The 27,816-nt window shown below is 42.0% G+C and overlaps 1 protein-coding gene across 25 annotated transcripts in view; it reads left to right on the top strand.

Annotated features, from left to right (window-relative positions):
* Positions 1-27,816, top strand: part of SOX6 (SRY-box transcription factor 6) — a 613,575-nt gene that overhangs the window by 201,428 nt on the left and 384,331 nt on the right. For all 25 annotated transcript variants that reach the window (XM_084855012.1, XM_084855004.1, XM_084855009.1 and 22 more), the window contains one exon: positions 8,870-9,107. In XM_084855012.1, coding sequence (XP_084711138.1) covers positions 8,874-9,107 — 234 coding nt within the window. In that variant the 5' untranslated portion in view covers positions 8,870-8,873. The remainder of the gene's footprint in view (positions 1-8,869; positions 9,108-27,816) is intronic.

Raw genomic sequence — 27,816 nt, 5'->3', positions numbered from 1 at the left:
TTTACCGTTTACTTTGTGTTAGGAGATATTAAAACAAAAGCTCTAATTAATAGTTGTTAATAATTGTTTTTATGATGCCTATATTTTTAATACAACTCAATGAATGTATGAGTATATTTTACTATGAGATTCTTTTCATGAAACACCGCTATAGCAGCGGTGCCACTGGTCAGCAACGAGCAGAATTACAAGTTTCCGTTTTGTACAAACTGCTGAACCACATATCGTTACAGGAGTTTTCTGTTCAGAAATTATGTGTCAGGAAGCAAATCTCACTAGCGATTACTCCTGTACAGTCTCGTTCCTGTCATGTATGTCCCTTGTAATTGGATATTGTGCATTATAATTTCAGGAAGTAACTGTTTGTTCTTAAACGTCAAATGGATTACAGCATTACTTCAACAATTAATTATGTTTCTGAATCAGGGCTACATAACATGCTTGGCAGGGATAGAATTCCAAATAATCTGGCACCAAGATTAAAATTTCCATTTTCCACTTTCTAATTAAGTTATGTTTCCTGGAAATGGGTATTCTTTTGTGGCACTGGTATAGTAAATCATTTCTATGACTGATTTGTGGAGCTGTTACCAGAGCAAAATAAATGAGTGTTGATTTATTGAAATAAATGAAGCTATACCCGTTGTTAATAGCTTTGGCCTACATCTAAACATGGAGCAGAAGTGGTAGAGTCCTAGAGGCCAGACTGTACCATTCAGTCTGCAGCTGCACAAAGCACATTTTTAAATTATTGCCTACATCATCTTCCTTTGCAATTAGAAAGCTAACAACAAGAAGACGGCTGGGTTAGTGTTCCTCTTGTTCTAATTGTGTGTGTGTGTGTGTGTGTGTGTGTGTGTTGGTGGGGGAGGATGCATTACAGTAGGATCTTTCAGCTGCACTCTGAAGTGGCACAATTCACTCTAGAGTTTGAGAACTCTTATCACATCATTCTAGTACCACCTGATGTAGTTCAGGTCTGAGCCCCTTAGAGCAGCCTTCCACAATTAGGTGTTTTGGACTTCAACTCCCAACAGCCCCACTTAGGATGGCTCATGGTCAGGAATTCTGGCAGTTGTTCAAAACATCTGAGGGCACCAGATTGGGGAAGGCTGCCTTAGAGGGATGGGGTATAGGTGCTATTTGCAAGATTGAGGCCTTCAGTAGGATTAAGGGTCAGGGACCAAGAGTCTTAACAGACCTAGGAGTAATACAGCTTAGGTTGATTTAAAATAGGGTGTTTTAGAAAGGAAACATGATTCAGCTGTGGAGGTAGGCAGTACTCAAGATCTGTATGTCCAAGAAAGGGAGTGTATGATCTTTGGGGGCGGGGGAAGCTCTTGGAACAGAAATAGAGATTATGAGTAGTAGTGCAAAAAGTAAAGACAGGCATCTGGGCTGAAAGAGGATAATGAGAACAGGAAACAGATCGGACCAGGTTGTTTTTCTAAGAAACCTAAGGTTTCCATGAGATTATCCATGATAAACTGAGGAAGAAAAATAAGAGGACAGGCTATCCTTGCTATGTCATGCATTACTATGCTTCCTGGGAGTTTAAGAAGTGGGCTGGATTAATGTCCCTGACCAACCTTTTCTTGGAGGAGGATTCTAGATCGCACCCCAGCAGATTGAGTTTCAAGACCCAAGGACTGTTGAATCTGTGTATTGCACTGCAGTCCAACCTTTTCAAAGGAAGCAAGAGAGAGCAGTTCTTTCCTTCTTGCAAGCTATTATCACAACACTACACACTTATTACTGATGCTGTGAATGTGTTTGCTTGTTTATATTAAGATAGATGTAGCTCGGAGGAAATAGATTTCCTCTCAATCTGAGGGAATTTCAAATGTCCAAGAGCATACCTTTGGATTTTTTTGAAAACACTTGAAGATTTAAGTCTGAGATTGCTATCAGCATATGCTCCTCACAAAAGGGACAATACAGAAGCATTACTTTGGGGAAGTCTGAGATCTTTTACTTGGATCAGCAGCTTTCATCAGAAGATGAGCAAACTATTCTACAAGAAACAAGCTCATATTACTGAGTTTTGTATATGTGAACAAAACCTCTGTGTAGAGTCACATTTATTAGATTGAGGAACTGACCAGATTATTGGGCGGGGGGTAGGGATAGTCTCATTTTAGCACGACATGGTGTTATATAGTTCTTTATAACAATTGTCCTTGTTCCTCCTCAATGCTCCCTTCTCGTTTAACTGAATGGATTGTCATACAATGCATCCCTCCAATACTCACTTTCACTTAAGGCAGTGACTGAAATTCTTATTCCTCTACTATACTGTATTATCAACATATTTTTTAAAAAGAGCATCAAAGAAATTGGATGCCTCTCCTTTTATGACTGTACCACTGTAGACACTTGTTCTAGGGTAGTGGAATTGGATCCATTTGATTGCATTTAAATTTTTCATGCTTCAGCAGTTTGGCTGGGAGCACAGTAAAGAAAAACCCCACAAGTGAGAAGAGTTAGAATAATAGAACTTGATTTTGTGTATTATAGCAGCACCATTTGCGCCGCTTTAGTTAGGGTTGTGTCAGCACTTCCATTATAAATCCCTGTTTTCAGGGGTTATAAGTGGCGAGAAATTCTTTTCTAAAAAAAAATGTTTTTTGGGAAAAAAAACTTCTCGGAAAGAACTGATTTGACTGTCATTACAAATTTGTTACACACAAAAATAATATTAGGTAAACTACGAAGTGGCACTCCAGTTGTGGAATGATCTTCCCAGAGAGGCTCGCCTTGTGCCTACGTTGTGGTCTTTTCGGCCAGGTGAAGACCTTATTTTCCCAGCTATTTTACTCTTTCTGTTGTTTCAAATCTGTTACTGTATTTTAAATCTTTGCACTGCTGCTAGATTCTATTTTGGTTGTTGTTTTATACTGTAGTTTTAAACTTTTAAACGGTTATATTGTATTTTATCATGTTATATTTTATGATTTTAATTTTTGTGAACCACCCAAACAGCTTTGGCTATTGGGTGGTATAGAAATGTAATAAATAAATAAAATAGAATAGGAGTGATTTATAAAAAATAAAATACGAAAATATGAGTACTTCCCAACAAATAACTTGGGATTGTGTAGATTGGCTTTCCTCAACCAAGTGCCCTCCAGATGCTTTGGACCACAACTCCCATCATCCACAACCATTGGCTGTGCTGACTGAGGCTGATGGGAGTTGAAGTCCAAAACACCTGGAGGGCACCTGGTTGAGCTAGGCTGGTGGAGCGTAGGTGGCTGTAAACTGTTCTTACAAACTTTACGAAGTTCCTCGCCCGGCCGCGAACTCGGAAGTTTAAAAAAAAAAAAAAACGCCCCCGTGATAGGCTACGTGACGATTAACGTAGCCTATCACAGCTAGATCTGCAAAGTCAGCCGTGATAGGCTACGTTAATCGTCACGTAGCCTATCACGGGTGACTTAAAAAAAAAAAAAAAAGCACGTACGCTAATGGCGGCCCCCATAGGGAGCCGCCATTCGCGTTCCTTATTTGGTCGCCGTAGTCTATGTAAATCTTTACGTAGACTACAGCGACCAAATAAGGAACGCGAATGGCGGCTCCCTATGGGGACCGCCATTATCCGTACGCGCTTTTTTTTTTAAAGTCACCCGTGATAGGCTATGTGACGATTTACGTAGCGTATCACGGCTGACTTTGCAAATCTAGCCGTGATAGGCTACGTTAATCGTCACGTAGCCTATCACGGGGGCGTTTTTTTTTTCTTTTATTGGAATGGCGGCGGTGGCAGCCGGTCGAAAGACCGGCTGCCGCTCCCGCCCCGCACGAACAGCCGCCGAACCACTGGCCGGACCCGCCGCCGGGAGGGACATTCGGTGAAGGTAAGTCCCGTCCCGGGGGGGGTGCGGGGTGCGGGGGTCTGTGTGGAGGATTTCTCCCCGAAACTTGTTCGGGGGGCTGAACACGTTGGCGCTCGGCCCCCCGAAGTTTCGGGGAGAAATTCTCCGCCATCCCTAGGCAGAACTTCCTATTCTTGGAGTTTTTCTGTATTATGCAGCCTCCAAGGTTGAAATTTGAAGGGAGAGACCACTTTGAAAGGAAAGGGGCTTATTAACTCTTTCTACTTGTGCCATATTCCTGCTGAAAATCTCTCTCCCCAAGCTACTTTTACCCCTCTAGGGAAAAGATACGAGTGTCCATCTGTTTTCACTTGTGAGAATAAAAGCAGATTTTCAGCTGCTATATGGCACAAGGGGAAAGTTAAGCAATCCTTCTCCTCTCATGCCAGTACCCCTTCTCAAAGACACCCTTGCCTGGGCGTAAGTCCCATTGAACATAGTTCCAGGTAGGCATGTTTAGGATTGCAATTTCAGTGGCTGCATTTTTAAAAACAGATATAACGTGAAGTAGTTGCTTAGAGTAGCTGGTGCTGTATGGGATACAATTTTCTAGTCCCTGTATGTCATTTAAAAAAGGAGGGGAGACCAGGGCAGGGTAGTAGTGTCTTCTTTACTTTTTTCAGGTGCAAAACTGTCAAAGATCAGCAGTGAGCACACAAAATGATAAGCAAGTTCATCTTTCAAGTCAGACTGGGGCCAGTCTTTAGTTTTCAGTAATGGGGGCAAAGAGACTTTAGCAGAGGATACGATCCAGCATGTCCAGAGGGCCAGTCTTAATATTTTGCAGTATTAACTTTCAGAAGAAGCAGGTATGTTATGAGACCATCTGTTTTGATGTTTTTATTTTGTTTTTACAGTAGCTACTGTTTTTACAGTAGTACATGTCACCAGTACAGGACAGTCAGTTAAAACAAAAAGGCTTGTGCCTTTGGTACAGAGGCTCAATTTCACTGTTAATTGCAATAGATGCTCAGTGTATAGAACCACATGGGGAAGAGCTAGAAATGTGACTGCCCATTTGCCCTTCCATGAATTCAGAGGGTGCAAACTATGTGTGTGTGTGTGTGTGTGTGTGTGAGAGAGAGAGAGAGAGAGAAAGTGTGTAAGGAGGGTGAGCATGGAACTGTACAAATATACTTACTTTATGGCAAAATGCATCTATCATAATAAAGATAATACTATTAAATTTTTATTAAGTGTATCCTAAACTGTTGCCATATTGTGTCAGGCATATTTATCTACACTCATTTAATACTTGTTTACCAAAACATCCTTATCAGCACTGAAGTTTGGATGTGTAAACAAATATGAAATGGCATATATTTAAAAAGAAAGAAAAGGTGTTTCCACTGCAGTGCACTCTTAACTGGGTAGCTTTTCAGAGCGGTCACTTGAGGAATTACCCGAAGCCTGTTTATGAAATTGAGGTGAAGTCTTTCAAGACTAATTATATTCAGCATGTAATTTCTAAACTTCACTCTGAATTTTGATTTTCAATTAACATTCCCAATTTGAAGATAATTTTCTATTTAATGTAATTGCAGGAAATAATTTATTGGCTGATTAAGACCGAGGGCCCAGCCTTCCTTAAGAAAACACTCCCTAACAAACCAGCCTTTAAAAGCCATCTCATAGCTTTGGACAGATTTAACCTATTTTTGCAGCTGCACAGTTGCATTTAATTAGGACTGTGCACTGTTATTCATTGGTGCAGTTTGTAGTTGGAATTATTCTTAAGAGACGTTTTCATTTCTGGGTTTGTGTCATGATTAATTTAAACTGAAAAAAGCAGCCAAACCTTATTCTTTCTGGAAAAAGTCAGCCCTGTCTGTAATTGGAAGATGGCTCCTAATGCTCAAGTGAATAGAATTCTCTTCCAGAGAACTGTTTTAAATGCACCATTGCCTTAAAACCACTGGAGATGTATTCACAATTTTACTGTGCTGTAATCTGAAGAGTGTGTATATATAGCTTTCATGTTTAAAATAAGGTGTTAAGTCTTGCACCCTGATTCCAAATATTTGTGCTGACCTATCCCCTCCGCAATGCCTTGTCGCTGCAACACTAATGTAATGATTAGACTAGGACGCAGTCTTTCAGCATTTGGAATTTAGTATTGGACTATTAGGAGACAGTCATTTTTGAAATGTACAAGACATCTAGGATTCAGATTCTTTAACTGTTTATACAATAAGTCACTTTTGGTGTAGTACAGATGGTGTTTACATCAAGCTAATTCTAGTCATTGATAATTCAGTGGCTTGCTCCTGTTATAGACAGTATTCTGTGTGTGTGTGTGTGTGTGTGTGTGGCTAAACAGGTATCAATGGTTGTATATGTTTCAGACTACTTCAAAAAGCATGTAATACTTTTATTTAGAAATGTGTAGAATTAGATTAGCTGAACCTATATTAATGTATTTTTCCCACTGTAGGACACTAAATCTGAATCTTCTCATTAATTGTGAGAAATTTAGCATTAGCTGTTAAATCCTATGTGAAACTTGGCTGCTACATTAAAACCTACTGTTTAAATTGGAATTAACGTAATTATTTTTCTTTACACTTGATATTTCCTTCACTGTAATATTCATGAAAGCATGTGTCAGATCTGTAAATTTAACTGTTAGTCTCAGATTTCTAGGCTCTTTAATCAGTAATTATTTGTCTATAGAAACAGTAGTACTGAGTTAATGATTTGCTAATTTGGAAAATGCTCATGTGGTTTCCTCTGTTAACTGATTTGTGCATTTTTAAGGAAATTGTATGAAATCAATTATTATTAAAGAGTAATTAAGGTGGAGACCTCATACTTGGGTTACTGATGCAATGTTAGCAATAAAGATATTCTACATTTTCTAAAATTTCAAGGTATGTCTCCAGTACCATATTTCAACTGTTACTTCATGTGAGAGGCTTCATGTGAAATAAAATTGTATTTTCCCTTTTTATTTAAATAATTTATTCTTGATGAGCATTATCATGATTCTGCTTCTGTGCAAAAGGCTTAGAAAAATATTTTTTAAAAGATTCTATGTACAATAGAGAGGCAAGCAGAAGTTTTGAATGCACATCTTCCTTCACCATAGGTTCTAGATATTTGATTGTATGGCAAATTCTTCGCACCTTATATACAGTGTTCAAGATAAATGGAAAACTATTTCAGACGCTTAATTCAAATTGCAAAAGACTACTGAAGTTACACATCATTCATTCACTGAGGGTGCAATCCTATGCATGTTTAGACAGAAAAAAGTCCTACAATTCCCAGTATGCACCAGCCAGCATACCATGTCTGTCTAAACATGAATAGGATTGCTCTCTGAGCTAGTTAGCATTACATCACTCTTTGCATTATTATTCCTGTACTTTTTTCAACAGGTCTACCAAAGTACAGTTAAAGTAGCGTAAACAGTAGCAATCTTATATGTGTCTGCTCAAAAGTAAGTCCTACTGAGTTCAGTGGGGCTTACTCCCAGGTAAGTGAGTATAGGATTGTAGCCTAAGAGATAATAATACTAAACATATCATAAGGCTTGTTTGGAGTATCTTAGCTAGTAGTTTATAGATTTTGTTTTGCAAGGGAAAACAACCCGTAATTAATTAAGCAAGTGGAGGATTTCTGGTTTAATTGTGCAAATACTCAAATAGGCAGTTCTTGCATGCTCACTGACATTACGAGAACACAGAGGAACAGACCTTTGAGTAAAAGGTTCTAAACCCCCCCCCCAAATTATGTATCTAAAGAGCATTCATGATGTCTTAAGGCTAGAAGAAAGATCACACACCTTTGATATTAAAATACGATTATACTGGACACCCACATTTTACACTGTTCTGGGTTTGAGTTGCACAGGGCTCACCTGTTTAAATCTGAAACTCTGACTGAAGGCTAAGAACTTAATCCAGGTCTAATTCTTATAGGTAGTTTCTAGACTAAGGCTTTTTAAGGTGTTGAGTACTCTGATTCAGTTGTACCTGGCACTCTGCTAGCCATGTGGCAATGGTGATCACTGTAAAGGCAAGCAGCTTTTGTGGCAAGACTTCGAAGTACAATAACAACACATTCTATTTTTGATAGAGAGACAAACAGAGGTTTTGAATGCTTGCCTTTCTTTATCTTTGATTATTCCCATTTGACTGTATTTCAGATTCCTTGCACCTTGGATTACAATATGAAATGGAAAAGTATTTCAACCACTTACAGCCAATCCTGTACATGTCTGTGCATAAGTAAGATCCACTGAGTTCAAAGCGTAAGAAAGAGTGCCCATTGCATGAGAACAGTAATCAATACATCTTTTTTTAATAGTTGTTTCCCCCACCCCCTGCCAAAAACACACACCTCAAGTTCAAAGTTATAATGGTAAATCAAGTATGGGGCAGCTACTGTCTACACACGTTTGTAGAACCGCACTTTACTTTAAAGATGTAGCTGGCAGCTATGTCTTTTTTTCCTTTTTTTCTCAGAAGTAAGTGCTGGGTACCCAATCTGATCTCCACTCTAGCATGGAGAGTGGGGGTGGGGGGCTTTAACACAGTGTCCCTTGCAGTGGTCCTACACCACATCACTTTTTGGCAATCACTTTTTAAAAAGAATGGGTCAGTTTTTGGCAATGTAAACTGCACTAATGCCCCCCGATGCAGATTGGGATCAGGGGGTGAAGAGATCAGGGGGAAGGGTCCTCCCTACACCCATACTAGGGTCCTGACCCAGGTTGGACCCAGACTGTGCTTACTTTTGAGTAAAAAAAGAAAAGAAAAGACACAGCTTCTAGCTATATCTTTAGAGTAACATGAGTAAGCTCCACTGAACACAGCGGTCTTACTTTTGACTAAACATGCGTAGGATTGCTCTGTAACTCATCAAACATACTGCAAGTAAAAACACGTTCCCTGTGTTGTGTATTTTTGTGGATTGCTTCTTTCTTTGCCATACTTACAGTCTAATTGTTTAATAAATGCATCTGTGTGTTTCCCTTTTTTATCTTGTAGAAGAATGTCTTCCAAGCAGGCCACCTCTCCATTTGCAGCTGATGGAGAGGAAGCAACGACCCAGGACTTAGCATCACAGGAGCAGGAAGAGGGCAACAATGAAGAGCTTGTGGCTTCCCATCTGCCTCTGCACGCCATATTGCACAACAAACCTCACTCTGAGGAGCTACCGACTCTAGTTACCACAATCCAACAAGACGCTGACTGGAACAGTGTTATCTCAACTCAGCATAGAATGGTATGTCCTGAATAAGTAGCAGCTCTTGGGAGTGCTGTTCAGTGCAACTCTTCGTAATGATGCTTTTTAACTGCGGGATGCCACAATGAACGTAACCCTAAACCAGGGGTGGGCAACATACAGGCCACCCCCACCCTCATGCTAAACCATAGCTTGTCATTGCAAGAATTAGCCTAGCCGCCTCCCCTGGGCTCGCCTGCTCCCCCACTCCTGCTCTGGACAATGTGGCTGTTCATTTGTATAATCATTTCTACCCTGCCTTTTAGGACCAGGGCTACACAAGGCCACTCACATAATAAAACATAAAAAAAATACAGTACAGTTAAAAAATCCAAGTCCATCGAACAATTACACAGTAGCGTCCAATTAATAAAAAAATAAACATACAGGCCTGGTAAAATCAAATAACACAACAGCAAGACAAAAAGGCAATACACAATTGTAACTTGCAGTAATTAAATCTCAGGAAAAAGCAAGATGAAAAAGATTTTACAGCCCTCTTAAAAATATTCAGAGTTGAGACCATGAATACCCGGTAGACCGAGAGTCCTCCAGCACAGCTACTAGAAAGAGATCAGAAGCTTCTGATTCCAGTAGGGATGTCAGAGAATTCCGTGACGGATCGTGGTGAGGCCGAATGCCAGTGCATTTGGCCCCCCGAAATCTGTTGCAGAACAAAGCCCCCGCCCCCCAACCCACGAAAGGCGTGCGGGACGAAGTCCCTGCCACCCCAACCCACAAAAGGCGCGCAAAATGGAGCACTTACCTGCTCCTGTCCACGCTGCTTTGTGAATGGCGGCCATCCTGCAGCCACCATTCGCTTCCTCCTCTTCATAGCCGTGATAGGCTACGTAAATACGTAGCCTATCATGGCTAATGCAGGGACGCCATTTGCATCCCTGCGGAGGCTGTGATAGGCTACGTAAGTATTTACGTAGCCTATCATGGCAGGGGGGGAACCCAGCGTATGCAAATGGCAGCGGCTACCGCCATTTGCGTACGCTGGGGTTTTTCCCCCTGCCCTGATAGGCTATGTAAATATTTATGTAGCCTATCACAACTCAATACAGGGACGCAAATGGCAGAGGCTACGACAGACGCCATTTGTGTCCCTCCCGGGCTGCCCAGCAGCTGGATGTCCGGCTGCGGTCAGCCGGAGTCGGCCGGCTGCCTGCGGCTTGGCCGCGGAGCGGAGCTGGCCAGGCAGGGTTCCGTGGGGGAGGACCGGATCGCCCCCCCCGTTGAGGATTCCGGGGGGAGGGACGGAGTGCCTCCCCCCCACTGCGGATTGCCCGGCGCGGAGCCAGGTAGGTGTTTCGTACATCCCTAGATTCCAGTTACAGTTTAGCTTGCCGTTTATGGTTTATGAAGCTGTCTTGCTTTCATTGGAAAGGAAAGGAAAGGAAAGGAAAGGAAAGGAAAGGAAAGGAAAGGAAAGGAAAGGAAAGGTTCCTCCTGTGCAAGCACCAAGTCATTATTGACTCCTAGACGGATGCCGCTTTCACTGGCGTTTTCATGGCAGACTATAACAGGGTGGGTTGCCATTGCCTTCCCCAGTCATGACTACCTTTCTCCCAGCAAGCTGGGTACTCATTTTACTGACCACAGAAGGATGGAAGGATGAGTCGACCTGAGCCGGCTGCTTCCGCTGGGATCGAACTCAGGTTATGGGGAGAGTTTCGGTTGCCCATAGTTAAAATTAACTACAGTTTAGGGTTCAGAAAATATGTTAAACTGGTTAATCTGAAGTGGAAGCTTCTAATCTCCTTAGCTGTGTCAGAGGGAGAGGGAGAGCATGTGAGCCCAGGGGAAGCTAGGATCATTCTCATAATGCAAAACCATGATTTAGTGTTATGTTTGAAAGCAGCCAATGAGTAAGAGATCATTGTCAGTAAGCTCAACAGTTCCTCTTCCTGCTGATAAGTATACAGGTCTCTCTGAGTTAGGTCATATGATTAGATCACCTTCAGAAAGGAAGTAGCAGACTACCACTATTATAGGTTTTGCTATTTTCTAATTTAAGTCTTAGTATTGTTTACTACATTTGCTACATCAATATTCTTTTATGCTTGTGATCATGATGCCTCTGTCACTGACTGATTGAGCTGATGTGGTTGCATATAAGGATGTACAGCAGTTTCATTTCTGCTTGCAAAACATTTGAACAAGCCCTGCTCGCAACCACAAATGCGAATGTGTGTGCATTTTAGGAGAAAATGTTAGCATGTTTCTGAATTTGCAACCCTGTTTAAAAAATGCACATTTCTCATGCTGTACCTAATGAGAAAAAGTGCACATTTTGGTTGCGCACATTAACAAATGTGCATTTCCCCCCATAAAAAATGCACGCTTTTACCAACTGAAAAAAAAAGCTTGTGTTCAGGAATGTAAACAAGGTGAACCGAGCTTCAAGGAGGACTTTGGAGAACCTTGTCGAGCTTAAATGTGGCACATTTGCCCATCCCTGGTTGCATATAATGTTCAGTTCATCGGGGAACCAAACAGTTACAAAAATGTCTATGGCTTGTCTTTTTTCTAATGCAAATTCAGTTTCAGTAAAGCTAAATCCTTTTTGTACAGTAGGAGACTTTATCGTTCTGACCACCATAGTTTGAGGTTTTAGCCTTTACCAGGCAGTAACAGTCTCTGAATGTTAGAGGAGCTCCTTCTGTACCTTCCACCATGTGGATAAGATTATGTATAATATAGATGCTCTATTTTTTTAATGTTCAGCTGTGGTGCCTTCACTTAGTTACGTTAGCACCGAATAAAAGTACTTACCACCCCCTGCAAATATATAGCCTGTCACACTGTCAAAGTGGTTATGAAAATTGGCCCTAAAGGTCTGGAATATCTGACAGTGACACTGAAGCACAAAATGTAATGGGGGTGAATTATGTTGATGAGCTACAGGAAAAACAAAGTTTGTTTCTGTGTTGAGCGCCTGCAACACAGAGTATCTTCCTCATATAGACAATATAACCATAGCCTTAGATCACTAGTATGTAAGGCAGTCTTCTCCAACCTCACACCCTCCAGATGTTTTGGACTACCGCTCCCAGCATTCTGACTCTTGGCCATGATTGCTGGGGCTGATGAGTGCTGAAATCCAAGACATTTGGAGGGGCATCATGTTGGGAAAGGCTAATCTAAGGGCTTCTTCTTGCACTAACTTCAGATGTGGGAGCTAATGCAGTACATACCATGAAGGTAACAAGACATGGCTTTGCCTGTGTAGGAGGGGCCAGTGCCACAGCTCCTCCCTCCAGCAGCATTTCCCCTTTGGGAAACAGAGAAGGATGAATAAGCGAGAGCTTTGAAATGGAAAAGATCATAGAATCATAGAGTTGGAAGCTGCCTCAGAGGTCAGCTAGCCTATCCCCCTGTCAGTGCAGGAAATCCACTCCTACAACATCCTTAATAGGTGGCCCTCCAGCTTCTGCTTTAAAGCCTCTAATAAAGTCTATCCCTTTCCGTGCTATTGTGTTCCACTGTTGAATTGCTCACGTCATCAGGAAGTTCTTCCAAATGTTTAGTCTAAATCATTTTTCTTGTAATTTTAGCCCATTGAGTGATCTAAAATGCAACATAATCTGTGCTCAAAGCCAGCCTAGGTCCTGACAGAACTGTAATTTTTTGCGAGAACAATTTTGTCTTGCAAAAGGATTTCCTGACCCACAAGGGGATCTGTTGCACTGGTTAACTGTTGATGAAGATATAGAAGCAACTCCAGCAGCACCCCTTTGGAATATGAAGCACATGAAAAATCTAGCTGTGTACAAGCGTTATGTTGTTCATTTTAAAGGTATGCTCTAATTTGGATACTGTGTAATTTGGATACTGTGGGTTAAATCCAGTGTCGTGCTCAAGTGACAGGACTTCCCCTGCTTTCCTTCCCCTTCAGCACCCTGTGTGCTGCAGGGTGGCAAAATCTATTCTACCAATGGTTTCTGTTAGCAGATGGTCAGTGTTGGGTCCAACCCTGTGTCACATCTTTGGGGTTTTTAAATCTGATTTCCTGTTATTTGTTTTATCCACTGGTGTTATAATTTGCACGTGGAACGTGCCCTCTTAGTATGCCTAAATATCTAAGCTTTTCATGTGGTCATAGTATTTTCAAGGAGGTTAAATATGGGCATATGGTATGAGACACCCCTTTGTAATCTTGGTGTGGTGAGCAGCCTGATTTTATGCAGGAAAATCAGCTAGAAATTATGAAGTCAAGTAGTCTGATTTATTGTGCTTCCTCAGTGAAAGAACAATATACACATTCACAAAACTGGTGGAAGCCACAAAGCACATTGATGCCAGACAGCATTTTCTGCCTCTATTCTTTCCCCTTTCCCACTCTCCTCTCCTTCTGTGGTGCCAATCCTCTTTTATAGGGTTTAGTCTTCTCCCCGTCCCCCACTGCTTCTTCCAGGGAGAAAGTCGGGCCATATAGCACCTCTCAGCTTAATGCTCACTAAATACTCACTAAAGCCACAGCCTTATTTCCACATAGTAAGCAACTCTAGGCTGCTACTTCTTGCTTTGGGGTGGGGCTCAGGGATAGATGCCTGTTTTGCTTCCTTTTAGCTCTTGATTTCTATACTGCAGGCCTGAAGAAACTCAGCCCAGGGGCCAAATTCCATTTTGGAGAAGCTCAGGGGTCTGCATTCCAGTGGTAGGTGGGGCCAAAGTCGAGAGGCTACAACTGACATACCCCAAATATCTGCATATTTGAGATATTTAAAGCTCGTACTGCTGGTAACTAAGCTTTAGGAGAGGCATTTCCACATTTTAAAATGGGAGAAAACCCCTCAAAATCTGGGAAACCACGAAATGATCAGGGGACAGGGAGGAAAAGCAGGAACTACCTGGTGACGTGGCTAAGGGGGGCTGGCCATCTGGGGAATCCCAAAAGGTCCAGATTGGGAGCCCAGGAGGGCTGAATTGGGCCCTCGGGTCTGAGGTTCAACACCCCTGGCATTCAGCATAGCACCTGTTGTATTTACAGTTAGATATTGGCTTAGCGCCTCCAGGCAATGCACCCATCTTCCTTTCCTGCTCCAGAGCATTTATATGCAGTGCTGCCTCTTCCTGCTGTTGCCTCTGCCTGTGTGTCTGTCCATCAATGCAATTTATCAACTCTGACGTTAAAGAAAGTGCTCTGCTCCAGCACGGTGCCTCCACCCTACACGCACTGTGCTTGGTGAAGGCGCATGCCTTGCTCCTCTCTCGCTGTCTCCAGAAACACATGTCTGCCCCTCTGATTAGGAGCCTGTGTGGCTGCCTCCTGGTAGAGGTCCTTGCATTGCTCTTTGCCCACCCTCCTCTTATGCCAGGACTAGGAGGGTGTAGCTGTGGAGCTTGCTTGAATAGTGAGATATGGAGTCAACATTCTCCAAGGCTGCATATGACACATCAGTTTTGGGGAAATGATTTCTGCCTTTGTTAACTTGCAGACTTCACATAAGGAGCAATAGATGTGCTGATAGTTGCATAAAATGTATCCCCTCCTGATAGTTGCAGGCTAATTCCTGAGAGGATTCCCAATCCTGCTATGTTTCCCCAAGGCACAAACTATCAACTCAGGCTGTATGATGAGAGAAAAATGGCCCCCGGAATTCAGGTGTTACTGGGGCTCAAGAAATTAAATGTTATCAGACATACTGCTTACATAGTAGCTTAACTTTTATGTTTGCCTAAAATGTTTTGAGAAAACGTAGTAAAAAAAGAAACCGATTTCAAAAGGAGATTCCAGGGGAGGAGGACAACATTGTATTGAACCTACATTTGCAAATCTTCCACCAAATGTACTTCTCTGGTTTTCTGGATAAAACCCTCCCTTCGTGTTAATACTTGCTGTACTTTCAAGAAGCTAAAACAGCCACAAGTTACTCCTGTTATCGGATTTCTGAAACAGGTGCATGAACTTTGCTCTAGTGACTTAGCTTTCTGGTTTCATTTTTCTTGTTTCAGAAAAATATCCCAGTCAGGAAAAAGAAAATATCCCAGCCTTCTTGGATAAAATCATTAGCAGTTAACCACATGTCCCTAAGGAGAGATCCAGTAGGCTATACATAATTCTTCAAGTGATTTCACCTATGTGAGGACTGGTTATGACTGACAGTATTTGGTCCTAAGTAGAAACTGAAGTTCTGAGGCATTTTTTTTTCTTCTAAATATCACATCCTATGTAGAGTCCAAGCAGGCAGAAGAAAGCAGTGTGTACCTGAACAAATGGGGAAACAGTGTATTTTCATAATGTACGTTAAATAATGAATTTAAATATTTATATGTAACTCGCTTAGAGATTATATTATATTACGCAGTATATAAACATTATTAGTAAATAATAAAATAATAAATAAAATACAACAGTCTAGGTGTCACTGTTTCCAGGACTGTAAAGGCCTCAGTCTTATGGTTGAGTTCAACAGTTTGAAGGTATGAAGCAGGCATTTTACAGAAGGCATGACTAGTTGTCAACAAAGCTCACCCTATCTCTTTGATCACTGCTAAAACAGTTTATGGCCTAAATCCAGTGCCGTGTGAGGCATGTTTAAGCCCATTGATTACAGTGGTTTTAAGTATTCCTAATCCTGTGTTGGATTTAGACCTTTGTGTGTGCCTTGATTGGGACAGGAGGCAAAGGGAAGGATCCAATGGAGTCTGTGCACTAGTGTTATTGATATTGCACTAGCGTGAACCAAAAAAAGATGTAGCTCCTAGGCAGAGATTTAAAGTAATGTCTGCTTTGGTCCTGAGTCACAAAACAAAACAATGCTCAAACTGAAGTAGACAACTTCAGATGAGTTAATACTCTGAAAAAGGAATCAAAGTCACCTTTTGCCTCTACAGAGGGAAAACTATTTTGTCAATAGCCCTGTACCTGCAGTTAACATCAGCTGTTTTTGGATTAAACCCAGACTCATCTTAAAAAGCCAGAGTGTATAAAGCCATCACAGTGAGCTGGCTGTGAATCGCTAGGAATCTGTCCCGATTTGTGCAAATAGCTACTCTGGTCAGTGGCTTGGTCATATGAAGTGTAATGTCTGAGAAGCTTTTCTTTGTTGATGTATTCAGTACAACATTTTACCCTGCTTTTCCATCCTGGCAGAGCTGCAGGCCACTAACAAATCATATGCCACAGTTAACAACAATGTCCATGTTTAAAAACCATATCTAAAAACATTTTATAGGTAATAAATACATGTCTGGTGTCAGGATGGGTGAATGAGCAAAATTCAAGATCGTTAGGACTCTCAAAACATCCTCTCACAGCTCACCTTGTACGTGATTCCTGTTTGCATTTTGAGTGGCTGCTTGCACTGCTCAAATGGGGAAATTGTGCAAATTAAACTGTGTTCAAATGTGAAATCTGTGCACATTTCCTCCATGGATGAAAGTGGGGCTGATTCAGTCTATGGGGGAAATTTGCTCAAGTTAGGAAAGTTGTGCAAATTGAACTGGGGAAGTTGCGTGAATCAAATGCGAGCACGTGTTTGGTAATTTATGAATATTTTTGGCAGACGTGCTCACAATCGCATTTAGGACTTCGAACAGGGCATGCTTGCATGTTTTGTGAGCAAAAATGAAATTCTCATACATCCCTAGTTTTCTGCCAGTTCAGGAATGAACTGGGGATGAACAAACTAAGGGAAGGGCCATGGCTCATTGGTAGACCACCTGCTTTACATGGAGAAGGTGCCAAGTTCAATCCGCAGCATTTCCAGGTAGGGCTGAAAAACAATCCTGGAGAGCTGCTGCCAGTCAGTGTCGACAATATTGGGCTAGATGGACCAATGGTTTGAATCAGCGTAAGGCAGTTTCCTATGTTCCTAAAATTTAATCCTGACAAGTTGGAGATTCGGTTGGTCAGGGGTTCTGGCAATCTGGAAGAGAATCTATAGCTTCTGTGAATGGGGCTGTACAGATCTGTCATTGCTGAAGTTGCTGCTGTATGTTCGTACAAGCTTGGTCAGAGATGTTGTGCTGCTGCTGAGAGTTAATCACTCATGTAAATAGTTACATATTGGGGCCAATTCATAACGTATGAATAGAAGTCTGAGTGTCCACCATATGCAGCTGTGTGAGATTAAAAAAAGAAAGTAGAATATGGAAATAGGTCTGAACAAATTCCTAATTTCCAGCATTCTCTGCATGCAGCACTTCCTGAGTTATAACAAGACAGTAACATATACTATATTGAATGTCATGTTATCATTAAAAACAAAAACAAAAACCCACCACCACGAAACCCTACACATTGACTAGAAATGTTTTCAAACTTTCACTCCCTTTTGATATCAGGAATTGCTTTTCACTGAGTCCTTTGTGTGTTCTGAATGTCTGGAAGCCAAAATATTTTGTTTTAACTCCCACTCTATAGTATTTCCCAGCTGTGTACTTCTATGGTGTAATAAAAGGATTTAACAAATGGGAAATAGCAGCTGCATTTGGAAATTCCTTTTGTGCTCGCTGTTCATTTGACAGATTCAGCAATGTGCAACAACTGCCATGTCAGACCTGGAGTGGCTTCTGCTTCAAGTATCTCATCACCATCCTGTTGGATTTTACCATAAAGAAAATCTAAAACAATTGTGGGGCGGGGGTGGGGGAAGGAGGGTGTTTCCATTGCACAGTTGGAGATACTGATAGTACATTTCTATCCTTTGACATTATTGTCCTGGTGTTGATACTCTTTCACTGGAAAAGGTGGGAGTGAAATGAAGGTTTTCATTTTTTAAATCTTAGATTCTTAAGGAATGGTTAGATTTAAGTTATTGATTTAAAACAATATAGAAGTTTAAGACTAGCAAATCATAAGAGTTTGGAAGTGGAATTGAACAACTAGAATATTTAGTGTAGGAAAGGTAACTGATAAAGGAAAACAGCAAGAGAGTTTAATTCTTAATCATGTAGTTGTTGGTAGTGAATAGTGTCATGGCTGTTCCCTATATAGTGAATGCTTTGCTTAAAGAAGTGGGAGGTGTCAGTAATAACCTTACAACCCTACCCCAAACCCACTTACTTAAGCTTACGTCCCAACTGATTTCAGTGGGACTCATTTCCCAGGAATTGTGTGTCATTGGAGGCTTAGTTACTGTCACATGTAACAGATTATTTTTTTGTCTTATATGAACACTATGTAGCAACACCATGTGAATCCACAGAGAATCGTTTCTGCTCTTCTGCTTGTTGGATCATTCTCCTGGCTTGAAGTGGCTGTAGTCCTGTTGCTTGGCTAGGAAGATGTCACAGTAGGAATGGAGTGCTGAAAATGTTTACTAGTGTAAGGGTATTGTTTAAGGCAGGTCTGCCTAACTTGCAAGCCACCAAGTCAAAATTAGGCAACGGACTAAGTTGCAAGAATAAACCTCCCATCTTGTGCCTTCCTGGGAAGCAGGGAACTTGTCAAGCATTTGGCAGGCCACAGTGTGTGGATGGTATAGTTGTCAAGGTATTTGCCTTGGTAGATCACAAGTTGGGCAGGCCTGGTTTAAGAGGAACTGATAATATGTCTGTTGTATTTCTGTGTCACCTAGAATCATTCGAAAGGTCAACACACTACAAATGTATACCGAGTTTGGCCAGTTTATCATGGTTTTTCTCAAAGAATGCTGGGAACTGTAGGTTTGTGAGGTTGCTGTTTATTCTTTGTTGGAGATCCTCCCCACCCCTGCTATACAAAGAACTACAATTCCTATGACTTCTTCAGGAGAAGGTATGACTTAAGTCTGTGGTGTAGATCTGCCCCTAGATAACTGATGCTCTCTGCCACAAAGGATCTGCCTAAATAGATAACAGTAAACAGAATGACACAATTCTATACATGTGTGTACTTGTGAGTAAATCCCACTGTGTTCAGTGGGACTTACTACCTAGTAAGTGTGCTTAGAATTGCATCTTAAATAAAATAAAATAAAAGTAGATAGAGGAGACAAAATATTTGTGTGGAAATGGATATTGATGTCCAAGTGGAACAAATGGGATGATTGCTGGAAATGTGTTTAATCTTTCTGTGTTTCCTTTCTTTTTAGTGGTGATTGATCTTATCTTCCTTATAGCTCTAAGGCTGCCATCCTATGCATGTTTAGACAACAAACCAGCTGTGCTGGCTGGGGCACACTGGGAATTGTAGGACCTTTATCTGTCTAAACATGTATAGGATTGGACACTAAAGTTCTTAAATAATTTTTAGGGATAAATAGATGGAAAGGAAAAAGGCCACATGAGGGAACTACAAAGCTGGGAGAAGAGGACAGGAAGTAAAGATCGAACTAGATGGAAAATATGGTTGAAGTGGACATCTGTCAACATATGAGAAAGAAGGGGCATTTTAGATGCTGAGAGAGGCCATCTGAGGTTATTAACCTCAGTCTCATTCCGAAGACGATCGGACATGGGTTAGAGCTGTATCTTCAGCCTATCATGTGGCGATGAAGGCAGCAAAAAAGGAATATTATGCTGCTGCTATCGTGTCCACAGCGTGCTGTCCCAGGAAGCTGTTCCAAGTGGTCCGAAGCTTGGTTGGTCCAGTTGCTCCTGAACTGCTGGAGCATTCTAAGGCCTCCTGTTAGGCCTTGGCAAGGCACTTTGTGGATAAAATTGATTGGATCAGGAGTGTTATTCTGTGCACTGTGGATATAGTTAGTGAGAGAGAGGCAGCCTGTGGTGAACCAGTTTTGTGTGATCAGTTCCAGCTTCTTCCTTCTGATGAAGTGGACAAGGTGCTTTCATCTGTAAAGCCGACCACCTGCTTACTTGATCCTTGCCCATCTTGGTTCATTATGAGCTGCAGAGAGAGATTAGGTAAGGGGATCAGGGCTGTGGTGAATGCCTCCCTTGAGGAGGGAGTGATGCCATCAGCCCTCAAGGAGGCAGTGATAAGGCTGCTCTTAAAGAAGCCCTCCTTGGATCCCCAAGTTTTGAACAACTTTTGCCCAGTCTCGACTCTGCCATTTTTGGGCAAGATCATTGAGCGGGTGGTGGCGATACCGTTGAAGGCATACTTGGAAGAAACTGATTATCTAGATCCATTTCAGTTGCGCTTCAGGCCTGGGCTTGGAACAGAAACGGCCTTGGTTGCTTTGGTGGATGATATGAGGAGGCTTTGGATAGGGCTGAATGCTCCTTCCTTGTTCTCCTTGACCTCTCAGCGGCTTTTGATACAGTTGACCACGGTATCCTCCTGGACTGCCTGGAGAGGTTGGACATTGGAGACATCGTATTACGATGGTTCCGGTCCTTCCTCTCCGGCAGGTACCAGAAGGTAGCACTTGGAGAGGAGGTTTTGGACCTGTGGCCAATCACTTGTGGGGTGCCACAGGGTTCCATCCTCTCCCCGATGCTATTTAACATCTATGTGAAGCCACTGGGGGCTATCATCAGGGGGTTTGGGGTGTGGTGTCATCACTATGCAGATGACACGCAGCTCTACCTCTCGTTCAAATCTTCACCAAGGTTGGCCGTAGAATCCCTGTCTAAATGTCTGGAGACAGTGAGTGGCTGGATGGGGAGGAATAAGCTGAACCCTGACAAGACCGATATACTTTTGGTGGGAGACAAGAGGAGGTTGGGGGATGTTGACCTGGTGTTGAATGGGCTATGGCTACCCTTGAAAGACCAGGTCCACAGCCTGGGGGTCATTTTGGACTCTCAGCTGTCCGTGGAGGCTCAGGTGTCAGCCAGAGCTGGATAGTGTTGTATCAACTCCATCTGATATGGCGGCTGTGCCCCTACCTCCCTGACCATCTCCTCCCATTGGTAGTACATGCCCTGGTTTCCTCTCGTCTAGACTAGTATAATGCACTCTACGTGGGGTTACCCTTGAAGACTGTTCGGAAGCTGCAGCTGGTGCAGAACGCAGCGGCTCGCCTGATTAAAGGCAGCCGCCGGCGTGATCACATCACTCCAGTGCTGAAGGAGTTGTACTGGGTCCCAGTTGTTTTCTGGGTCAAATTCATGGTGTTGGTTTTGACCTTTAAAACCCTATACGGTTCCGGCCCAGCCTATCTCAAGGAGAGCCTCCAGCAACACCTGACAGACAGCTCAAGAAAATCAGCTTTGGATGGCCTTCTCTCTGTCCCATCAGCCAGGAGAGCTAGGGTGGTGAGGACGAGGGAGAGGGCCTTCTCTGTGGTGGTCCCCACTCTGTGGAACTTCCTCCCTAGGGAACTCCGCCATCCCCCCTCTTTAATGAGCTTCTGCCATGCATTGAAAACTTGGTTGTTCAGGCAGGCATTTGGGGTGGGTTAGGGTATTTTTAGATGATGTTTTAATGTGTGATTTTACTGTTTTAAATTGTATTGTTGTACATCGCCCAGAATGGCTGGGTGATCGGCCAGATGGGTGATTAAGAAATTTAATAAAATAAAATAAATTAACCAATTCAATGAGTCCAGTTGGAACTGCTTCTGCTAGATTGTGTTCCTTTGGCTTCAAGAGCTAGTAGAATCATGAGATTTTAAATTAGCACCACAGTCCTAAACAGATTTACTTGGATGAAAGTTCAGTTGGTTTCCATGAAATTTGCTTCCAGTTAACTGTTCTTTAGGTTTACCATCCAAATGTGTTGCCAGTATTATATTTAGTATACATTGGTTTTCCGTGTTAAATTAGCTGAATGGATACACTGATTACAAAATTAAGCCCATGCTTCATTGCATATAAGGGTTAGCAAAAGAAATTCTCTTCTATGTATAGACTTGCCTACTTTAAAGATTCATTTATTAGGTTTTCATCTTTAACTTTTCTACTTAGTTTCAAGAATACATATACTCCTACACCAAATTATGTTGCTTTTCTAGCTAATTTTTATATAGAAGAATAACATGAGATAGTGCTATACGGTGCAATTGGTGGGTTGGAGGAGGTAATTCCAGCTGCACAGAGGCATCACACAACTGAGATATGCAATACTTTTCCTTCCCTTTTGTGTGCAGTGCATGTTTTCTACTAGCAGAGATGTGGTTAAGTGCATTGGATGTAGCAGCCAAATTGCACATAGACTTCTTATTCCAGGAGTTGTTGGCAAGAGGGCAGCCATGAACCATTTCACAAATGTGACGCTATTGTCAAATAACATATACCAGGCCACAATTTGTCTTTTGGCATTAAAGCTTCTTTCAAAGAACATTTTAGTACCCCAAGCCAAGATCTTAGCTGCCTTACAGCCAAGTTTGAGATCTGTAGCCATAAAGTGATACCTGAACATGTTTCTTTTTCTGAGGGAATACTCTACCAGCTATTTTTCATGTCCAGTCCCACAGACTGTGGTGTAGATCCACCCCAAGATAACTGATGTTTTCTGTCATGAAGGATCTGCTTAAATAGATAACAGTAAATAGAATAACACAATAATCCCTTTCATGTTATCCTATTCACAGAGTGGGAATAAGCCCCACCCTGTATAATAGGGTTTACACCTTAGTAAGTTCATTAAGGATTGTAGTTTAATTAGTTTGAGGTTGCAATCCTGTATACACTTACCTGGGAGTATAAAACTGCAAATAAGGCAGTATATAAATCTTCTTTGTCATCGTCGTCATCATCATCATAGGACTTATTGCTCAATGGGACTTTAATAATAATAATAATATAAAAGTATCATGGAACTCAGTGGTAGACATGCATAGCATTGCACTGTAATGCTGCAATCCTATGCACACTTACTTGGGAATAAGTCTGTGAATGGCTACTTCCTGGGAGTAAGTCTCCTTGGACTCCATGGAATTAGCAAGTTATGTGCTGCAAAACAAACTGCAGGTCACAGATTTCATTTACTTCACAAAGACATGAGTGAACTTGCCTGGTCTCAGCCTTGTTATCAAAATGCAAAGAAGTCGTCCTGCGACTGGTGCAGTAGAAGAGGTGCCTTTGAGCATGTTCAGTTCAGGCTGTTATCACCATCACTGGGTAACCACAGGGAATCGGGTATGAGAGAATAATGCTTCCAGTGAGAAGACATTGCTTCTAGAAAGGCTTGAACTCTGAGATGTGTTTCTTCTTAGAAACTAATACTTGGGTATGGAACATCAGCTTTTATCTGGGTGTGGCTAGGCTGATGGGCATTACATCCTTTGCAGATGTTTTATCCTCTGTGGATAGCGGTACTGTAAGCTGTTTTTCCATCCCATTGCAGTGCATTTACACGGTGTGTTTTGAAAGTAGCAGCATTTACATGCTCTAAATTGTTCAGTTTCTTTCCCCCTTTGGATGAGAAGAAATCAGGTATGCATGCTGATTAACACACTCTAGTCATTAACATGTGATTATGTGGGTTGCATATTGAGCACCTGCCAGAAGATAAAATCCAGTATTTTACTACATCTGCGTGAGACTTTTTTTGTGTTTTCTTTTGTACTTGGGCAGCTTGAGATGGGGGGCTGGGGATGGAGAATGGATTTTGTATCTTTGCTCAGCGGAATGAAACAGTGTACGTGAAATGTTTATGTGGAGGCAGGAAAAGACAGCATGGACATTCATTACAGTTTCTGAAGTTATGAACAATCCCAACAGCAAGGACTTTCACTGCCTTGAAAATGAATCTTTTAACGTACTGTATCACTGACATTCATGTACAGGTTGCAACATTTCTGCGTGTTTATAAGGATGATCTCTTCTGAGATTTTGCCATGGATCTCCTAATTCATAACAGTTTTATGAGATACCTTTATGTCTCATAAACGTCCTCTTTTTATGTAATGCTTACAAATAGTTCAGCGGTGTTTATCATACAGAAACACAAGGGCTACATAGCTTTCTCCTGACATTCCACTGCAGGCGCTTCAAAGTATGCATTGAAGGCCATGTAAATGTATACAGTGAAGGGTTTGTATGTATAGGTGATAGTGGCTGAAACTATCCAATTTTGTTCTGGCATTTAAAACGGAACACTTTACAGTGCAGCAGGGTTGGTGTGTGAGCAAGGCTGCTCATGCTACCCTTAAGCTGCAAAACCTTAGTTTTACTTTTATAATATATTTTCAATATATAGTGTTACACTTATGTTTGCCCTACTTCTCCGAGTGGTGAAAAATTCCAAAACCACAGCACTTAGACAGTCTTGATTTCCTTTGGAAGAAAGTCAATGGGGGCTTATGGTGTTCTGTAATATTTGAGGATATTTTCAAATATATAGGGTGAGCATAGATGGAGACATGGCTTAAACATGCAAACAGATAGCCAAATCCAATGTCTCACATCATATCTCTAAAGAGGGGCACCTCCCCAACAAAAGGCACTTTCCAGAGCTTGCAGAGGTCCAGCCTCAGTTACTTAGCCTTTTCTGACAGGGTCACACAACACACTAACCCACACTCAGTGGTTGAGTGTTTGTTGAACTGTGGGTTAGCATGTTGCTGAACCCAGGGCATTTTAAGCAAAGTTGCTCGTTAACCATGCAGTGTGGCTTATTTTTCTTGAACAACTCCCCTTGAGAGCCCATGGTTTGTTCTTGGGTTGTTCAGGGTAGTTAACAGGTCACACTACATGGTTAACAAGCCACACTGTGGAAAATGTCCTGGGTTCAGACAACACACTAACCCATGGTTCAACATGCTAACTGACAGTTGAACCCATGGTTCAACAGCTACCCACATTCAACCACTGGGACTGGATTCAGATATCATGATAACCCACGCTGGGTTAAATAGTCCACCATGGCTTTTCCATGAAAAAGCAAAACTGTGCTGCTATCCACTATAGCATTTGGAGGCTCCCCATGAGGGGTCTCCACCTGTGCAACTTTGCCTCATTACAGTCAACTATCAAGGAGTTATAGCTCCCGTTCCCTTTTTCCTTTTCTGTGCACAAGGAGCAAAATTGCACAGTTATCTAGTATAGTTTTTGGAAACTCCCCATGAGGTGACCCTAGCTGTGCAATTTCACCCCATTCCTGCAAACTGCCAAGGAGTTATAGCCCTCCCCTTTTCCCTTTTCTGGCACCTGTCCATAAAAAAGCAAAGTCGAGCAGTACCATTCTGCTGCAGTGTGGGGAAGCTGTGTGTCAAGTTTTGTCTCGATCCTCCAAAGTTCTAAGGGTTTACAGACACCACCCCCTTTTTGGCACCCAGGATTTTTGCCTTTAAATCCATAGACAATACTGCAGAAGCCGGTTTCAGCTGTTCCCCATAGAGCTGATTCGCTCTGTCACTATATCGCAGTTGTGCATTTAAACCCATAGGAGGTATTGTGGTAGCCCTTTAAATGTGCACCTGCGATATAGTGACAGAGCGCTTTAGCGATACTGAGAACAGAAGCGGCTCTGCCAGCAATGTGCATGGGGCGTGGGATGCTCAATTCCACTTTAGCGCTAAAGTGGAATTGTTTAGCGATTTTGAGATCACTAAAGGCTGTATGTGAAGTTTGGTTCTGATCTTGTAAACCTCCAAGGTGTTACAGCCACCATCCCCTTTTGGTGCACACTGGGATTTCGTTCCTTGTAGCACCTGCTGTGACGTAATGAATGGGTAAAATAGCACCACTGCTCAGGCAGGAGGACTGCAGTGAGTGAGACAAAGGGTTGGGGATGGGTCACATTAGGCACAGCAGCTTAATAAGCTATGTGCAGTAGGTTATTAGTCCAGTCATGGGGCAGGGCATTGTGGACTATTTCAAAAACAAGCTACTGTAAGTAGCTTATTAAGCCATCATGGCTTAAAGTGATGTCCAAACGTGGCCTAGGAGTCAGTTGGCATGTTGTATGAACAGCCTCAGTCACTGGGTTTGCATGACCAAAGGGAGGAAATAAGCCATGGTAGTTTATTTTCCCTCCCCATATGTGTTGGTCATGAGCTGCCTAATTAGCATAATTACTCTTGACAGGTGTGAGTTTTCGTGACGTTCGAACCCACAAAGGTGGGTGGCTGGAGTGGTTTACAAGCCACCTTGAAAACCATCACTTGTTCTAGGTTTTCTGCGTGGTTTGTGAACTACCCCAGCCACCCACCCTCATCGGGTCTGGACGTCACAACAACCCGTGTCCAGCATAATTATGCTAATTAGGCGTCTCACTACCGGGACATGCAGGGAGAGAAAATAAATAATTTTCCCTCCGTGATCGTGTGAACCCGCCTACTGTCAATTCCAAGACTTGCCTTAAGGCAAACCCACAATGAAAGTCCTATTCATAGAAATGGGATAGTAGCAACCCCATAACAATAGGATAAGTGCATATAACTGTCAGTCTTCCATGCTTCTTCTATTACTTAAAAATGAATGTAGTTGCCAATGTTGTACAAAAGTGACACAGGTGGACAAAACATGCCCCACCAATGTGAATAGTAATTTCCTCTTGTTGTTTTTCTAGCTATTTCTGTATTAAAGGACACAGTGACAAATGGTTAGTGGCCAAAGCTCCAGTGTTTGACATGGTGTTGATTTCATTATTCTTAAATCTAAAATTACACCAGATTATCTGATGGAAGTTAAGAAGACCCTTACTTGTCTTAACCTGACCAAGGTGGTATCATTTTATATGCATGACCAAGTAAGAATCACTCATTGATTCATGTCATTTTTCTTGTCCTTGCTTATACATAATGGAATCAGAAAGATAAAATCAGTTAGCCATAGTCTTTTACACTGCAGTTTGTATAGGGAGCCTGGAGAATGCTGATTCTCCCTTTATTAAGACACGGAGGACCCACTAAAACACTGATTTTCTTTTTCAGTCATGATTCTACATACATTATTGGGAAAGTACCTAAATTAGGAAGAACCCCCTTTTGGCTCCTCTGTGTATTTATTTGTAGTTTTATTAAGTAATTTATCCTGTTCGTATCAACTTTTATTTGCCTGTGATCGAAATCTTTATTTGTATTATTATTAGTATTATTATTATTATTAATTTTCCCTACAATTTGCTTAACCCTAATTTTAGTAGGTTTTATCTTAGTGCTGATTTCATAGAATCATAGAATAGTAGGGTTGGAAGGGGCCTACAAGGCCATCGAGTCCAACCCCTGCTTAATGCAGTAATCCAAGTCAGAGCATCCCTGACAGGTGGCTGTCCAGCTTTGTCTTGAATGCCTCCAGCGTGGGAGAGCCCACCACCTCCCTAAGTCATTGGTTCCATTGTCGTATTGCTCTAACAGTCAGGAAGTTTTTCCTGATGTTCAGCTGGAATCTGGCTTCCTGTATCTTGAGCCCATTGTTCCGTGTCCTGCACTCCGGGATGATCGAGAAGAGATCCTGGCTTTCCTTTCTGTGACAACCTTTCAAGTACTTGAAGAGCGCTATCATATCTCCCCTCAGTCTTCTCTTCACGAGGCTAAACATGCCCAGTTCTTTCAGTCTCTTTTTATAGGGCTTTGTTTCCAGTCCTCTAATCATCTTTGTTGCCCTCCTCTGAACCCTCTCCATTTTGTCTGCATCCTTCTTAAAGTGTGGTGCCCAGAACTGGACACAGTACTCCAGATGAGGCCTAACCAGTGCTGAGTAGAGGGGAACGAGTACTTCCCAGGATTTGGAAGCTATGCTTCTGTTAATGCAGCCCAAAATAGCATTTGCCTTTTTTGCAGCCACATCACATGGTTGGCTCATATTCAGCTTGTGATCGACAACAATTCCAAGATCTTTCTCACTTGTAGTGTTGTTGAGCCACGTATCCCCCATCTTGTAACTGTGCATCTGGTTTCTTTTTCCTAGGTGCAGAACTTGGCATTTATCCCTATTAAATGTCATTCTGTTGTTTTCTGCCCAGCGCTCCAGTCTATCC

Source organism: Heloderma suspectum, chromosome 1, assembly GCF_057233095.1.
Source record: "Heloderma suspectum isolate Gila_16-S chromosome 1, 16-S_ref, whole genome shotgun sequence".
Lineage (NCBI taxonomy): Eukaryota > Metazoa > Chordata > Lepidosauria > Squamata > Helodermatidae > Heloderma > Heloderma suspectum.
Note: the sequence above shows the minus strand (reverse complement) of the source record. Positions and strands in the feature narration are given on the sequence as shown.